Source organism: Crocuta crocuta, unplaced genomic scaffold (assembly GCF_008692635.1).
Source record: "Crocuta crocuta isolate KB4526 unplaced genomic scaffold, BGI_CrCroc_1.0 scaffold1133, whole genome shotgun sequence".
NCBI classification, from domain to species: domain Eukaryota; kingdom Metazoa; phylum Chordata; class Mammalia; order Carnivora; family Hyaenidae; genus Crocuta; species Crocuta crocuta.
In genome coordinates, this window is record NW_027530366.1 from 1,233,445 (window position 1) to 1,246,980 (window position 13,536).

Below are 13,536 nucleotides of genomic sequence, written 5' to 3' on the forward strand. Positions count from 1 at the left end.
ACTTCCTGCTCCTGCCACAGCTGGGTGCCTCAGGGGGAAGTCAGTTTTCAGCATGAATGAGCCACTGTGGGACCCTATTTCTACTTGTCAAGGCAGAAAGTTTAGCATCTTCTTTCAACATACTGGTAGTCCAAAGAAGAAACTGAGATGATTTGCTAAAGGATTAGAGAGTAAGTAATTCAAAACAGAACACCAAACTGATGTATAAAAATGGAATATTTTATCTTTTAAAAATACAACTTTGAACACTACTGACATTTCATTTACAAAGTATTTTCTGGAAATACTCTTCATTGGCTTTGCTTACTTAGTACATTCTTTTACTTTGAACCAAGACTCAAGGGAGGGCACGCTTGTGTTATTATAAGCACCCACAGCACTACAGAAGAAATGTCTCTGGATATTAGTCCCACATCCTCATCCTTTCCCTCTTGCTTGCATCAAGCAGTACTTCCTGGCCAGTCCATGTGCACTCTGCCATTGCAATCTGCTGGCAGACACCATAGAACCGGAGGTGTCCCCAGAGATTGGCACTCCAGGTGGATGGAGCTGAGCTATTTGCCAGAAGCCTCACACACCCGGGCTCATTCATTACCAACAGTTTTCTACTAAGACTCATATCAACTCTTTGCAAACATTCAGCATGAAGTAAACATAGTATTTACAGCAGTACACAGTTTGCAATTCAACACACTGACAGCAGAAGAAAAGGGACCAACAGACTTTATAAGAAGGCTAGAGGCAAAAGCATATTAAAAGAAATCCCTTCTGCTAATGTGTGTGTGTACATGCATGTACACATGTACACACATGTGTTTTAATTCATAGAAAACTAAACATGCCCTCCTTTAAAAGCAGACTATTTTCAAGGTGATTCTGAATAGCATATACACATGCCAGTCATACTGGACACTGCTTTCTGTGAATACATCTAGGTTTTTTTTTTTTTAATCTGATATATTAGAGAAAATAACTTTGGAACATTTGTCAACTTTTGGTTCACAGTAATTTTGCAAAAAGCCACAAACCATGCTTTGTCTTTTAAGAGGTGAGCCTGGTCAGATACCTTCCAGAAGATGCTGTGTTATTCATTTACTGGCTTACTGAGGAACGGAGAGGCAATGTCAGCCATGGCGTGCCTATCTCATTCCCCTTAACAGTAGCAAATTAATGTGAAGAGAAGTTTTGAAACACAAATCACATACAAATCATCAAAACATTTCAGTTAACAGTGTTTAAAAAAAATACCAAACTCTACAGCAGTAGTACAGACACCAAAACACCCCAAATACGCTTTAGCCACAGGCCTTTTTCAATACTACTAATAGAAAAAGACAACCAATTGACAGAAAGGGAGGAAGTTACAGCACTTGAGGCTTGAGTCCATTTCTTTTTAGGGCCTGTAGCTCAAGGTGCTGTTCTAGGATCCTTATTTTATCTCAAAAGATATTCCAGGAATGAACTGACAAATTGAAAGCAATTTACACTTGAAAACCATTGACAATACAAATCACTTTTAAGCTTGTCCAACACACACGTATTTACAGGATCCCAGGTTGTAGGGCAAAGGGATTCAGGTCAATTTCAAGCCCTCAAAGCCACAGAATTTCCATCTCTTCTCCAGACTGGCTCCAACTCCAGTCATTTCCTGCTTGAAGGTGTGCTGGAGTCGGCTCATGAGACACTCCACATCACTGGTGCAGATCTGTGGGACAGAAAGAAGATCTGTATTCGAAAGCAGTTAGTTCCAGAGAGAGTCCACTGAGGTTTTGTTTTCTGCACTTCATAACTTCTTTATTTAGGTAATAATTAACATACAACAGATTCACCTATTTTATGTGTATAGTTTAATGAATTTTAGTAAATTTATACAATTGGGCAACTATCACCATGGTTCAGTTTTAGAACATTCCATCACCCACAGAAAGTTCCTTCATGCCCCTTTGCAGTCTATTGTCACTCCCAATCCCTGACTCAGATTTTTTTTTACAGCGGTTTTGAATTTTCTAGGAATTTTACATATGTGTATTCATACAATGTGGATACAGTCTTTTGTGACTAGTATCTTCCACTTAGCATGATGTTTTTGAGATTGATTGCCACCCAGCTTTCTAATGAAAAGAGCTGATGTCAGTTGTGCGGAGAGGCTTGAGTTTGTAGCCAGCTGAATGACAGCCGAACATGCTGGTGATGCTATGTGCAGGCCTACTGAGGCTGTAAAGCCTTCTGGGAGAGGAGGGAGGCAGAATAGACTTCTTCATATATGCATTGCTTTACAAAGGAAGAATGACAGAAATAAGGAATTCTCTGTATTCATACTTCTGTGCATTGTCTCTCTCTCTCCACTTCACACACATACCCCCAATATATTAACCAAAATGTGTTGATTCCTTTAGGACTTGTTTCAGGTGGTCATCTTGACATTATTATCTACCTTCGTAACTGTGCAACTGGGCACTAGGGCTCAGTTGAAAGTACTACGGGATCCCAAGAGGAACCCTGAGCTGATGCCACACTGAATATTCCTGAAGCTGGAACAAGGGAGCCCCCAGTTATGTTAGCATCACTGCGGGCTCTCTTTGGGAGGTGCTGTCACTACTCTGGCAGGAAGCTGCTCAGGAAAAAATGGGCCTAAAGTAGGAGTGAAGTCATGCTTTCTTTCCATTACTAGGAGACTGGAGCCGGATTAGCATATTACAGAGTATGTCATATAAAGCTGACTCTCCATTCCCAAACCCATAAATATATAATGTTTATAGATCTATACATATGATATAGGTGAGCATATGTATAGAAATTGGTCTGAGATAAGATATGCCAAACTGTTAACAGTGGTTATCCTTCAGGGGTGGGACTGTGGGTAACTTTCCCTTTCCCTTCACTACATTTCTATGTTGCTTACATTTTTAATGTAATGTGCATGCATTATTTTTACAAATTTTTAAGAAAGGACCAGATCGTTTTTACTGACACATAGTTCAATTTCATACCACTTCAACCTACCACTGGGTCCTAGTACTCACATTCCGTCCCTCCCTTTGCTGCCAAATGAGCTATTTAATTACAGAACGGTACCACTTCCCAGAGATAAATGAGGGGGAGCACTAGCTAGAACTAAAACAAATGCCACGAAGAGGACGCATCAGCATAGCTGGATTCCCAAGTGGGCAAGTGCCTCTGTTAAGAGGACATATGCTTAAATAGCTTAACATTTTTGACATGCAACTACCAGGAATCTGCATTCCAAAGGCACATCTCCAGAGCCCCAGATCCTGTGAAATACTAAATATAATCCATGAGCAGGTTTAACTGAACNGAGTTTATTCTGCGGGGTCAAGAGTCCCCTCCTGCTTCTGTGAAGTGTTCTGGACTTTCTATGGAACTAACACTTACCCTCGCTCCCCTGCTTTGTCAGGTCCCCCATAGAAAGGCATCCAGGGAAAGAAATGGCCCATGAGATCAGCTGTGAGCAGAACTTGAGTCTGTGTTGCAGACTTACTGTTTCATCTGTTCTGTTTTTACCCCTGCCTTGATTATTTCAACATAAATAATGTCAGTGGTGACAGTGATGACTTAAATAAGACTTTCGATTCTGGGGGCGCCTGGATGGCTCAGTTGGTTAAGCACCTGACTTTGGCTCAGATCATGATCATCAGGTCATATTCGTGAGTTTTAGTTCTGTGTCAGGCTCAGTGCAGACAGCTTGGAGACTGCTTGGGATTCTCTCTCTCTGCCCCTTCCTCATTCTCTCTCTCTCTCTCTCTCTCAAAAATAAATAAACATTAAAAAAAAAAAGACTTTCCATTCTGAACATTAACATTAGCTAATGGCTAATGGCCCAGTAACAGTTTGACTGGTGAGAGATACTGCTTCATTTTTACCTTATATATAAATTAAAAGAGAGAAGGAAAATTCTTCTAAGATATATCTTGGAAGTAGCATGGCCAGTTCATTCAGGTTTGCCCAGTATTTCCTGCTTCTGCCATTGGGAGTCCCAAGTCCTAGGAAACCCCTTGGTCCCAGGCAAATGGAAGCAGATGGTCACCCTACTTGCATGAGGGTGATTCTCACTGAATCACAGTGAAAGAATAGGTGAGGGAAATTTCCTTAAAGCAATTAGAATGACTTACTTCTGCATGAAGAAAATATCCTACATCCCCCTGCATGTCCATTTCAGGACCCCACATACCTTATTATCTAGACGGTGCAAGTAGGAACAGATGTATTCAATGCTTGCTCCAAATGGGTGGACATGAAGAAAGGTAGAGATAATCCCTATAGCGACAATACCATGGAGGTTATACTTGAGCATCATATTCTTTGAGATGAGAGCTAACTCACGTATACCACATACTATGTACTAGGCAATATTCTACGTTTATATATATTTTACTCATTTAATCTGCACAACAACACACTGCACATGCTGCCTCTCACTACATGACATCACATGTAGAAAAGCTGGCATGTAAGGAATCACTTCCATCACTCATGATGGCTAAAGACCATTTGAGTTCTCCATTTCACAATGAATTTGGAATTTTATAATGAATTTAGATTGTGCTGGGTTTTTGCAGTTCTTCTGCACAGTCTTTAAATTGGACTTGAGCCTCTATGCGTTAACAATATCTTGCTGTTGTGGTCAAAGCAGAGATCAGGTACTTTGGCTGATTCACTTCATGCCTCTCACAAGAGAATCTGCTGATTATATGTGGTTTTATTCTGTGAGTAGCTCTGTAAAGAAAAGCCAAACATTTCACTCACTCAAATGGTCACTAGCATTTTGTTCGTGCTTAGGGCACTCAATCTCTTAAAGTAACACATGTTTTTTTTTTTTTTACAGAAGTTTACAGCTTCCAGGAATCTGCACAGTTTCTATTCAGCATAACTGGGGTGATTGGCAGCTCTCCATACTGCCTTGATTGTTCTGGACATAACGTTAATTGTTCTAATACTTCTTTCTCTGGCAACAAGTAGGATATAAATTGTTCAAAGGCCTACTATTTCTTTTCTTAAATTTTTTGAATTTCTCTAAATAGACCCAGAATTGAGTTTGCTGAGAACTGCCAGGAAATAAAAGCTACATTTTATTTGGTTTATAGACTACAACTTGTCTATGCCTTCGAGTGACTGATAAAGAATATCACAAGTTTGAGTTGTAGCTTGAAGTTCAAATCAGTTCTTTGTGAAAATATTCCTAATATCAGAAGGCAAGGAGGTGGGTTGGGGGATCCAGGAGGAGCTGATGAGTCTGTTTGAAATGAAATGGATGCTATTACTTATAACACTATGTTATTCTTAAATGACGAGGTAAATTGAATTACTATACCCTGACTCAATCTGAGAAACGTGAANAAGCAGTTTTTTGTGAGTTCACATCCGAAGAACCAATTTAAAAAATAGATTTTCCTTTCTGTCAGCCCAAGACTACATTCTTTAAAAAATAAAACAAGAAGTGCTTATCTTGAGAATCTTTGTTTCTAGAACTATCCATTCACAGAGGCTTCCTTCTACCCCTAGCTCTTCTCTGACAGGTCTCCCTGTTGCCTTGCCAATTTGTTAAAGAACTTGGAGTTGTAAAATGGAAATAAGTTGTCACTTTTCTTGAGGACTCAATGGCAGATCCCCCTGTGCATCTTTATTAACATATCAAAGCGTTAAATCTGACTACAATATCCATTACCAACAAAGGCAGATAAATCTTTAAGATGTGCAGAAGCTAATCAGTGGGAAGAACTTCTGAGGTTGGGGTGGGGCCACTGTGGGGCTCAGCTTCCTAGAAGTCAGCTGGGATAATCTGTTGATGGCCAGTACCTGTCCCTTGGGAATGACTGAATATTTTAGGACCTCAATCTGCTACTGTTCTCAAATGGAGTACCTAGTGAACAAGCACCTGTGCAGAGTGCTGTAAGTGCAAAGTGGTTCTCATTTACTGAGGGCTTCCTATGGGCTGTGCACTGTGCCGAGTGATTCAGATGAATTATTGCTTTTAATAACTGTAGCTGCCCTTTGAGGTAATATTATTATGCCCATTTTGCAGATGGAGGAACTGAATCTCAGGAAGGAATTATTTGGGTCAAACCGGAAACCAGGTCTGTCTGATTCTTTGACCGTTTGTTTTATCCTGACTCTATGAATGAATTTTATATAACGAGAGCAATTCTAGCATTTATCTTATCAGAGCCCACCAGTGTCCAACATTCCACAGACAGTCTCTGGAGTCATCGGCCTGTAACCTGGAAAAGAAAACTTCAGAGAGGCCTACACTGCCTCTGGAGGCTCATTTGGAAAACCTCTCTGCCAAAGAGAGTCTGCACCTTAACCCTGAGTGGAATGAGGGGGCCCAGCTATCCTTGCATAGAGATTTAAAAAAATCTACAGTTTCTCCAGCAGGTCCCCTCTTGTGCTTAAACCCACGCATTTGATGTGCTTGTGATCATCGGAGATTGAGGAGGACTGGGAGTGGCTGTTACCATTTTTACAAAGTCTATACTTATTCTTATCCTGTTGTCTGTAGGATTCTGCATCCCTGCACTATCATGCTTCTTAAATGCTTGGCGTGTGTATTCATCTTAGGTAAAACCTTCCGCCCTCCACCATAGCCAATACATCGGATGTGTGTGTTAGCTTCCTTACCCACTAGCAGTGCTTCACGTTCAGATTTGATAGGACTGCTGTTCAGGGTCTTCTCGAGAGGGTAGTCACTATCCTGGCTTGATGTACATAGTCTAGAAGCACAGCTTTCCTGTGGGAATAATATGCTTCCTGGGTCAGTTCACCTTACTGGGTAATAGGCTTGGATTCAACTATGCAACAGGGAGCTTCTTAATGTAGTACCCCAAAAGCAATACTGTACAATTTTGATTATTGAATGAAACAGAAAATAGCATTAACTTATGCAAAAGCATCAAAGATTTCCAAAACTTTTTAATATGGCTCCAAAACACAGAGAAATTTAGACATTCATCTTCACCAGGTTTTGTTTTTTTTCCCCCTGCCTTCAACATTCTTGACTCTAAACAGGTAATCTGGGGGAATCAGACCTAAGCATTTATTGTTTACTAGATGCCAGGCACTACTAGGTATGTATTATCTCCATTCTACAAATGAGGAAAGTGAGGCTCAGGTAAATTGGTAAGTTGCTCAAGATCACATTGCTCGGAAGTGGTAGAGCTTAGATTTCATGCCAGGCTATCCACTGTTAAAAGGACTAGTCTTTTTTTTTTTTATAATTAAAAAAATGTTTTATTTATTTCTGAGAGAGACAGGCAGTGTGACTAGGGGAGGGTAAGAGAGAGAGGGTGACAAAGCAGCTGAAGCAGGCTCCAGGCTCTGAGCTGGCTGTCAGCACAGAGCCCGACACGGGGCTCAAACCCACGAACCATGAGATCATGACCTGAGCCGAAGTTGACACTTAACCGACTGAGCCACCCAGGTGCCCCAGGACTGTTCTTTTTAATTTTAGGTCCACACTTTGCTAAAGGTTAAGTCCCATCTCTGAGTAGAGAATCTACAGTATAGCCAGTCTACTCTCAGATAGTAAGCTGTTGGCTTTTGAACTAAAAAGTAGAGCTTCTACTTATTATCAGCTCTGTCTTCTCTGTGAAAAGGACATTATCAGTTAAGATATTCCTGACTTTACATCAAGAAATGACCATTATCAAAATATCATTACTCAAGTGGCTTCTCTGTTGTTGAAAGTTTTCTCCTTCTGAGCATAGCAGGTATGCTTTGTAAGAGATTCTCAGGTGAAACTCATGACCGGCCATCGAACTTGTAAAATACCACCAGACCTTTCATGGATATTTCTCTCTCTTTGGGCACTGAGAACATCTTTTCTATATTATAAATGTGAAGGAAGAGCCTTGGGAAGAAGGAATTAAAAAAAATCACTGCTTTGGTCTTACTGCTCTTAGAAAAGAAAATGCTGGGGAAATGCTCCTGGGTGGGGCAGATCACGGCTGACTCAAATGCTTTGTCATTTCTTCCCCTCCAAGCCCTCTGCGTGGACAGTATTCCTTCCGTTTTCTTTAAAGATGACTTCAAAGCTTCTAGGATGTTGCCCCTGAATTAAATGAATGGTCTATGCTGCAAGACATGTTGTTTTCGGATTTACAGGCTTCCTGGCTGTAGTCAGAAGGGAAGCCTTTCCTGATGACCTACTCAATCTTTGGCCTTTAGAATCCAATCCAGGCAGTAACCATCATGCCAAGTTTGATTTAAAATACTGGCTCACTTCTAAGCCATGGGTTGTACATCTCCTTCTAACCCCCTTTAAAACATTAAATGATCCAGTAACCCATTTCTTAAGTGTGAGAGTTTAACAGACTGGGGTTGATTTAAGATGTAAAGGCATCCTGAGAAGTCTTATCCATCTTGAATAGAAATGTAGCCTTACTGAAACCTGACTTCAATTTTATTATAGCTTGCATTTAATAAATTAGAAGGTATATTGGAGGGATGCTTATCACCTTGAATTTTAGTGGCAGATTCAAAGAGCTAGCTTTCTGCAGTAAGATAGACAGAAGTCACACTGTTATACTGCACACCACTGACAATAACTCACACTATGGTTTGCTGTCAAGAAACCCAAACAAAAACCAGAGATCCCTCCTCACCAAAACTTATTGCTTTCCTTTCAAACTGAAATTATTTTTGCAGTCTGATGTAATGGTGCTTTGCTTCCTAACCTAATTTTGTAAGGGTGAAATATTTGGTCACAAATCAGCTTTCCAGAGAAGATCAGTTTATAGTGAACTGTCATGACTTTCTCTGAAAGAAGCTTTGCTTACAGTAACAGAAAAAAAATTCTGACTCACATTTTCCTGATTATCAGTTGGATCTCTTTCCTTCTCCTTTTTAGCTTTCACTTTGTGGTATACTCAGGTTCAGAATGGAAAACAGACTTAGGCACAACATGTTAAGGTTCTTCTATGTCATTTGATCTCTTGCTTCTTTAAATGAAATACTTTACAAAGCAGAAAGTGGCTTACACTAAAGTCCTAAAAATGACTTTACACTAGAAATGCCCTTAATTTGTTGTGTCAATCCTAAAGAATGGTTCTAAGCATAATATCATTGGCATAGCATCATGCCTATCTATAGTCTTCTGGTTACGCACTCCATTTTACACAAGAAGCAAAACAGCTATGTAGCAGCTCCGAAACACATTTTAGGAGCTAGGAAAGGATGAGGAAATTCCTGCTATACAGAGCAGCATTGGCATTTTTCAATTAAATGCTTGATAAATGAATTTCTCTGGGAATGTGCTCGTTTCTTTAATAGCACCCACAAAACTGGAAAGTGAGCTGGTTTTATGAAGTGGAAGAATTAAAAGCATATTGCAAATGGCCTCCAGAAGAAAACACTTTCAATCATTTGTTTCAACTACACCAAGGCCGCCAGTTCTTAATGGCACTCTGGGGGAAGTCACTATGCTGGGCAAACACACCCCAGGGCCTGCACACACTGCATCTTCCTGAGCTGAGCACAGGAGATAAAAAGCACCAGCTCTTATGGAATAGTAGCATTGTTGATTCCTGGTTCTTGGTCTAAGCTCCTAATCTCCTTCTGAGACAGTAAAATCAGGTAGTTATGGCCAATGGGACTTCCTTTTCAGAGGTTAGCTTCGGTTGGATATTCAGGCACAGAGACGATTAGAGAGAGGTATGGCTGGGAGACACCATCCGTAGACTTTACACACCTTAAATAGACTGGGCACCGGATTCAAGTTTGTGACACATTAACCTATCCAGATGTTAGTATACTCCCTAAGAGGCCATCATTGGCCATTCTTATTGCTGCAAAGTCCCATTTTACCCTTCCATGTTGCTATTATCTAGCTTTAGAATATTCTTTATATTTACTTTCCACACAATTTCTCCCCTTTTGGTTTTGGCTATTTCATCTGCAGCTGCTCATTATTACACTAGATGGAGTGTCTGCAAAGAAATGCCAATGTTCAGGGTGCCTGGGGGGCTCAGTCGGTTAAGCGTCTGACTTTGGCTCAGGTCATGATCTCACGGTTCGTGGGTTTGAGCCCCGCGTCGGGCTCTGTGCTGACAGCCACCTCAGAGCCTGGAGCCTGTTTCAGATTCTGTATCTCCCTCTCTCTCTGACCCTCCCCTGCTCTCTCTCTCTCTCTCTCTCAGAAATAAATAAAAACATTAAAAAAAAAAAAGAAATGCCAATGTTTTATTTGTACTTGTGTTTCTTCCTTTAATGAAATGCTTCATTAAAGGTACTCTGTGTAACATAAGTTTTCTATGTTGCTATTTGCTTGGTAAGATGAAGCCAGAATGAGGTGTACACTCTGGTCTTCTCCAAGATGGAAAGACTGGGGAATTGTAGGGATGGACTAACTTTTTATTAATTGAAAACTATACTCTCCAAATCCTTAGATATGCTAAGGACTCACATCTAAAGGTAGAGCCCTTCATTCAAGAATTACCCACTAGAGAGGAGGCTTTTAATTCCCACTCAGCCAAGCATTCTACATTGATTCCTACTGCAGTAACTTCCAGGGCATTTTCACTGTCACTGAAAAGGGGGGAAAAAGGCAAGGGAACAGGTTCACATAGAACTGATGTACCTTTTCTTTAAGGTTTTCCAACATTTTTTCCACCTGTAACTTGTCATCTTTGACTTTTTCAAGCTCAGTTTCTTTCCTTTTATATTCCTCTTGGACTTTGAGTAGATGCTACAAGAAAAACCAAAAACAATCAAGTCTTCAGGAGTCACACTTCATTTAAAAACCCTGGCTGAAGTTAGATAGTAGGCTGGCCTGCCTCACTTCCTCCCAGCCCACACAATCATTTCTCCACATAGAGATACCAAAGGGAAAATCAAGGTACTTTTCACTTAAAGGTATTTTATCTAGCTCTTAGGACCTTCCTTTGGATTTGTTCATATTTTAGAAAGTGTCTGAGAAACCAGTTGATCTAGTCACTTAAGTTTCCTATTCCAGCCAGGGTTAAGGATATGGTGTAGTTAATCCTATGTGGACAGTATCTTGATTGCTGCACAGAACTTAATGTTGTAAAGCAGCCTTTCAAATAGCCATTTTCCAAGCCTAGTTCAATTTCTGTGAGGAAAGTAGTAAAGAACCCACATTTCACAAATGTTTGTTTCCATATCAGTAGGCAAGGAACTCGATTCATCATTCCTAATGATGACAAAAATACTATTTATTTAGCATCTAACATGTGTCACACATTGTGGAAAGGGTTTCATATGTGTGACTTCATATGATCCTCAAATAACCCTATGATATAATCCTGAGACTTACAGAGGTTCAGTGCTTTGCCTAAGGCCATTTAGATAGCAAGTGGCAGAGTCAAGATTTAAACCCAGGTTGGATCCACCTCACAGTCCATGCTCTTAACCACTATGTTAGACTACTTCTTTGGGCATAATATGGGAGAACTTTGATCTTGTTTACAAGGCTGTTTTCCAATAAAAAGTAATCAAAATGAGTGAAATTAATTTGTCAGGATGTAGAGACCTAATTTTCTCAGAGGCCTCTGAAGTGATGAAATGAAAAAAAGAGTTCATCATCTTTAACTTATATTTAAGTAGCAAAACTGTCCTTATGTGGAAAGGTTTCAAAATCAAGGTAAGAGGGAAAAACAACAACAAAAATGTTTCCAAAGTTTTGCTTTTCAGAGGCTTGCAAAAGACTGCTGGAAGAGCTAAAAGACACAGTACAATATACATTGTCAAAATTCTTTGAAGTCTAGCTGAGGAGATGCATTTTTTGGTGGAAAGATCTCTGATATAATTTACATGTCCTAATTAAATTCCATAGTGACAGTAAAAGGAAGGTAAGCATTACTTCACACATTTTGCTAATAGAAAAGGTGAAAAATTAATGTGATATTGCTTGTCACACAGGAAGACAGTGGTAGCAGAAGGCTCTTATTGCCAGAAGAGACTCCTTGTTCACAATTTGTTATTTCCAACCAGCAATAAGCTTTGCCCTAGATAATTTCAAGGTATACAATTAAAAAAATATATTGCTCAATTTAAATTGTAAGGAAAATGGCTGGTAGTCTGGCAAGACTGAAGAGGATCGTACCTTTACTCAGAAATACTACTCCTTTTTTATGATGAGAACAGATGTTGATATCTTTTTCATTGTAGGGTCACTATGGTGATGGCTACATGAAACATTTAGACATTGAGCATCTATTACACAATGTTGTATTTGAATGCAATTACAGTTGGATGCACCTATTTACTTTTTATACTTGGAATAATGTGCAGATAAACTCATTCACATAAGTGGCTGTGAAAACAAACCAAAACAAAGTAAAAGCAAATTGGTGTTATGTGCCCAAAGCATTGATACTGAAAAAACAAGGGTAGGAATCCTGCCATTTCTCCTAAAAGGCTGTATTGTCCAGCACTGGATCAAGTAAATACTTATTCATCAGCACTTTTCATATCTAAGTAAGTGAGGTTCTTCATAAAGACCCTGAGGCCATGTCCAGATCCCAAAGTACTTTCTGAAGCTTAAAGATTAGATTATGTTCATTGTAGTTTTATTGTTAAGTGTTTTTCACTGAATCTTCATTCTTTGAAAAAGTGGTAACCCACGGCTACATCTATATTGGCCAGAATATTTCATTAACCACCGCCCATGATCCCTTCCTCAGCTATGCCAGAGAATAGGCTGTCAAGAAGAAGAGGTTTGCTATCCTATTTGCTTGAGAGGGACTCTCATCCAGGTGAGGCTGGGCTGGGCTTCTGAAAAGCTCAGAAAACCAAGGGCCTTTACCTGTTGCATTCCTTGCAGAGCTTGCTGCAGGAGTTTCAGTTGCTGCTCCTTGTTCGGGTCATCTTCTCTGTGGGCTTTGCCCTGCTCTTGCTTCAGCAGTTCTACCTCATTCCGATAGGCATCAAGCTGCCAACGGAGGCTGTCATTTTCTTCCTTCAGAGCTTCTGCCTGTGACACTAAGGCTGAACAATCAATATAAAGTTGAACACCATATATCCACGTTCCTTTGTGATTCATCTTGGTACCATGAAAACTTAGTATTTTTTAGTTGACATGTATAAAAAAGCTCTTAAGCAACTTAGGTTTGAGTTGCCCATGGCAGCAAGAGATAGACACAAAAGCCCACAGAACCATTTTTGTAAATGAACACAGGAGAACATACTGAAGTCATCGTCATGTTTTCCTATTCATCACCCCAAATACAACTATGATGTTTCCAGCTACCATTGGTTACTTTTATCTCAGAGGCAGCAAATGATAAGAGCTCTCTCATAACAGAGTACAGGGCTAATTGTCTTGAACTGATGACTGTCCACACAGTAATTTTGCTGGCAGTTGTTTTTAAAAATGTAGTCTTGCCTGTCCTCCCAAGGAAAGGCAGATGTAAAAATTAAGACATAAGACTTCTGGTTTCTGGTCTGGTGTGTAAGGAGTTTACAAGTCATCATTCCATCCTAATGACAAGTAAAAAGATGAATAAACTGAAAGATCAACAACTCTCCTTAGATCTTTCAAAGAATTGAAGTCAGAGGGCCAGT

At 39.9% G+C, this 13,536-nt stretch overlaps 1 protein-coding gene across 4 annotated transcripts in view; it reads right to left on the reverse strand.

Moving 5' to 3' along the window:
- Positions 1 to 252: 252 nt before the first annotated feature.
- The window catches only part of ENOX2 (ecto-NOX disulfide-thiol exchanger 2), a 151,961-nt gene continuing 138,677 nt past the window's right edge, over positions 253 to 13,536 (reverse strand). For 2 of the 4 annotated variants that reach the window (XM_077766166.1, XM_077766164.1), the window contains 5 exons: positions 12,779 to 12,960; positions 10,592 to 10,699; positions 6,637 to 6,745; positions 4,190 to 4,275; positions 253 to 1,705 (listed from right to left, as the gene is read on the reverse strand). In XM_077766166.1, coding sequence (XP_077622292.1) covers positions 1,574 to 1,705; positions 4,190 to 4,275; positions 6,637 to 6,745; positions 10,592 to 10,699; positions 12,779 to 12,960 — 617 coding nt within the window. In that variant the 3' untranslated portion in view covers positions 253 to 1,573. The remainder of the gene's footprint in view (positions 1,706 to 4,189; positions 4,276 to 6,636; positions 6,746 to 10,591; positions 10,700 to 12,778; positions 12,961 to 13,536) is intronic. The other 2 variants (XM_077766168.1, XM_077766165.1) reach the window with 2 other exon arrangements.